We start from the raw sequence: 4,123 nt of genomic DNA, 5'->3' as shown, positions 1-4,123 counted from the left end.
TTTTAAAAGTTCAGGGTGAGTTATTAAGTGGGGCCCTAATACATAAGTACAAGTAAAAAATAAAGTAAAAAAGTCAATTGTATAAAAGAATATTACTTAAAAATGACATTTTTTTTTGTTACATTTAACAAACGATCTAATAAAAATATTTCATATGAAAAAACATTTTATATTGATTTAAGTATCCAATTTCTTATGCAAAATCATGTCTATGAGAATTTCTAGAAGCAAAATTCTCAAATTTAATAAATTATGAAATAGTTTTAATAGATTTTATGCTCTTTAGGACACAAAATATGACGACGGAAAAATGAAAAACCAAATCTGAACGGGCTTTAGGGGCTAAATTTTTGAAATTGGAAGATTTTGATGCGTTTCTCCCAAATTGCCTCTTAAGACCAAGTAAATCAGAATCTCGTAGAGTTTTTCAAATACAAAATAAAAAGGCTATTAGCAATTGGAAGTTTAAAATGAGGTGATTAGAGAACAAAATTGATTATATAGCTAATGAATTGAAGATGAAAGATAATATTACCGCTCAATATTCTTTGAGATTTGAGTGTGATTAAAGAATGAAGAGATAAATTAGAAATTTTGTTAGGATTGATGAGTAGGAGAGATAATTATGAAAAGGCTCTGAGATAAATTAGGGAATTAATGTTTAATATCTTAATTAGGAAATTTGGAAAGAATTTTGGATAAATTAAAAAACTTGGTAACTGATGCCATGTTTTTAATCAAGTATAATATTTTTTAATTTAATATAATATCAACGTTTTTAATTTGGAAAGAAATTGATAACATTGTTTTTAATCAAGGTACAACTTTTTTTTTTAATTTAATCAAATATAGTTTAAAATTCTTAACACTATATATTACTATAATTGGGTTCTCTTTCATTCTTGAACAAACGTCCTTCTTGTCCAAACTCAATGACGAACCTACTCAGGAGCGGAACCAATGGGGGGGTGGAGGGGCTCGAGCCCCGACAGGCGGCCGGAGAATTGAGAATTTTTTTTTTTAGTAATGGTGTCTAGTAATATTTTGGAGAGAATTATATTGACTCTATGTAGTATTATTTCAATGTTTAAAGGTAGATGAGATGATTAAGGATGATTACTTCTATTTTAGATGTCCTATGTTCAACTCCCTTCAATCTCATATTCTTTTAAAAAGTTTTTATTTAATTTAATTTTATTTTTTAATAATTATAAAAACATGTTACCATTATTAATTAATTTAAATGGACTCTTTATTTTTATTTTGATAACACTTTTGGATTCATTTTTAATATGTCTTTACTATTAAAAAAAGTAAATATATTTAATATTCATTTTTATTATGTCTTTACCATTAAAAAAGAAAGTAAACATGTTTAATTTTCTATTAGTTCAATGTTAGTTTCTAAAAAAAATTATAACATTTTTACAGTTTTAATGAATTGGATGCTAAAATAATTTTGTCCAATCCTAATGGGTTAGACTTTGAAAATTTACCGTCAATCGCATAATTAATTTCGATTTTTTTTTTAATATTTTGAATTTTTTTTTACTGATATGTTTGAACCCCAGATCATCTGGAATCATGGTTCCGCCACTAAACCTAATTTACCTGCTGTTTAGAGTTATGATAGTTTTTCTAAAAAACAATTTTATTATGATTTACTGTTAAAAAAAAATTCTAAAAAAACGACTTTTAATCTAACACCTAAAATTCTTGGTCTGAAATGCGAAACAGGAGGAAAAAGAGTAATTAACCAACAAACACCATAAGACATCTATTGTCGGTGATTTATACGTAAGGGCTGTCTTTTTATTTTATTTTATTTTATTATATATTTATTCGTATTTTGGTTTAAACGCATTCTCTTTCTCACCCGGACCCGATATCTTCCCTTCCGCAAAAGAGTCGGAAAGTTGCAGCGTGTTTTCCCTAGTTGAACGACTTGCTCTATTCCGTCCCTGCTTTCTGATATGTCTTACGATTACCTTTTCAAGTATATCATCATCGGAGATACAGGTGTGAACTGTTCTTTTTCTTGTAATTTTTAGTTGGTTTGGTTTGGAATTGAGGGTTTAAGATGAGTATGTTTGGGTTTAGGCGTTGGAAAATCATGCCTACTCTTGCAATTTACGGATAAGAGGTTTCAGCCTGTTCACGATCTGACTATCGGCGTTGAGTTCGGTGCTCGAATGGTCACCATCGATGCTCGCCCTGTTAAGCTTCAGATTTGGGATACTGTATGTTCTCTTTCTTTTTCTTTCTTCTCTACAGCTGCTTTTGGTCACTTAACCTAATTTTATTATTTTAATCACTTAACCATGGATGACCTTGGTAGACAATTCAAAAAAGAAGACCCTAAAATTAATGTATAATTATTTATTTGACTTTCTTTGATCAAATTTAGTCACAAAACATGTAGCCTAGTAAACCTGCAGGCAACAATGTTTGTCTTGTTCACGGAAACTATAGATTCCCATATGAGAAATTCATACTTTTAGACCATCTTATTTGTTGTCTACAAGTCACATGATCCTTATAGCAGCTAAGTGAAGTAGTTATATCTATCTATGCTGCATAATATGTGACTTGACTTGTTATCTTAATTCATGAAATTGAGTAGAAAGAAATTAGCAATTAAGTGTTTGGATAATATCCCATTGAAGTTGTGGATAAATTTCAGGCTGGTCAAGAAAACTTCAGATCCATCACTAGATCATATTACAGAGGAGCAGCTGGAGCCCTTTTGGTTTATGACATTACAAGGTGAGTGTATTATATCTCATGTCATGATAAAGAAAAGATTTTCGTTCCAACATTGGATTGGTGGTGTAGGAGGGAGACATTTAATCACTTGACAAGCTGGCTAGTAGATGCTCGGCAAGTGGCAAATCCAAACATGACAATCATGCTTGTTGGGAACAAATGCGATCTTTCTCATCGTAGGGCTGTCAGCAGAGAGGAAGGGGAACAATTTGCCAAAGAAAACGGACTTCTATTTATGGAGGCTTCTGCAAGAACAGCTCAAAATGTTGAGGAGGTGATTGTGTTGTGTTGTGTTGTTCTTACATTACATGAGTAATTGTTCTGGCTAATGTAGAAATGTTTGAATATATAGGCCTTCATAGCTACTGCAGGAAAGATACTTGAGAACATCCAAGATGGTGTTTTTGACGTATCCAATGAGGTATGAAATCAAGAATTATTGTGTATGAGTTCAAATGATTTTGGTGCTAAGTTTGCTTATAAAACAAATGCAGTCTTCGGGCATTAAGGTTGGTTATGGGAGGGCACAGGGTCCAGCAGGGTCGAGAGATGGAACAGTTTCTCAGAAAGTGGGATGTTGCACCTGATCTGATCTGATGAATGAATGTATCTTCTGAATTCTACATCACTTAACTTAACATTTCAATGTATAGATACATACATTCTCTTCTTTTTTACCGAATTCATAAATTTAATTCATACTCTGTTCAAATAATTAAGCACTCAGCCCTTCTGTCTCCTCATTTTTCCTAATCGCCATTAAAACTATGGTAAATAATTTATTAGTCCCTTTCTTTTTATCTAACACACAGTTTAGTTCTCATATATTGAAAAACACATTTTAAGATTTTTATCTTTGTCAATATAACTATTGTTCATATGCCTCCACCTATGGTGGTGCGTGATGTTCATACGCCCCACCTGTGGTGGAGGCATATTCTTCACATGTCCCGACACCGAAAAGTTGATTTTTAAAAAATCATTCGATTTTACTTGCAACAATCGTAAATAAAACATATTTTTGAACAAAATTACGTATCATTAGTCATTTCTCATGTTTTTTCTTTACCAAATTAGTCCGGATTAGATTTTAGAGAGTTTTGTGTTTTTTGTGTTTTTTAGAGGATTTGAAAATTTGAGAAGATGAGTGAATTTGTTGAAAGAGCAATTTCGTCTTTTCACGGGGCTAGGGGTGGGAAATGGTGGTTAGGATTAGTAATCCACGTAAGAAATCCAGGCAAAATATGAAAGGAAGAATGGATCCATGTTGAACGGCAGGTGAGGGAAGGGTCAGTTTTTTGGAAGGCGAAGAGAAAATAAACAAATAGCATATTTATTTCTATATTAATTATTATGA

General features: G+C 31.6%; 1 protein-coding gene across 1 annotated transcript; it reads left to right on the top strand.

The window, feature by feature from the left end:
* The first annotated feature begins 1,852 nt into the window (after nt 1-1,852).
* LOC136231920 (ras-related protein RABB1b) lies at nt 1,853-3,503 on the top strand. The gene is made up of 6 exons (XM_066020945.1): nt 1,853-2,019; nt 2,101-2,240; nt 2,684-2,766; nt 2,836-3,040; nt 3,119-3,187; nt 3,261-3,503. The coding sequence occupies exons 1-6, from the start codon at nt 1,974-1,976 to the stop codon at nt 3,351-3,353; spliced, it is 636 nt and encodes a 211-aa protein (XP_065877017.1). The 5' UTR covers nt 1,853-1,973; the 3' UTR covers nt 3,354-3,503.
* The last annotated feature ends 620 nt before the right edge of the window (nt 3,504-4,123 follow it).

The sequence above is a fragment of the Euphorbia lathyris genome, chromosome 6, assembly GCF_963576675.1.
Source record: "Euphorbia lathyris chromosome 6, ddEupLath1.1, whole genome shotgun sequence".
In the NCBI taxonomy this organism is placed as follows: domain Eukaryota; kingdom Viridiplantae; phylum Streptophyta; class Magnoliopsida; order Malpighiales; family Euphorbiaceae; genus Euphorbia; species Euphorbia lathyris.
The sequence above is the reverse complement of the archived record's forward strand: the minus strand, read 5'-3'. Positions and strand labels throughout refer to the sequence as shown.

Bases quoted from the DNA above. Each gene is read 5' to 3' on its own strand.
- LOC136231920 (XM_066020945.1), top strand. From the start codon at position 1,974: ATGTCTTACGATTACCTTTTCAAGTATATCATCATCGGAGATACAG. The intron at 2,767-2,835 runs GTGAGTGTATTA...TTGGTGGTGTAG, and splicing joins TTGGTTTATGACATTACAAG to GAGGGAGACATTTAATCACT. The intron at 3,041-3,118 runs GTGATTGTGTTG...TTGAATATATAG, and splicing joins CAGCTCAAAATGTTGAGGAG to GCCTTCATAGCTACTGCAGG.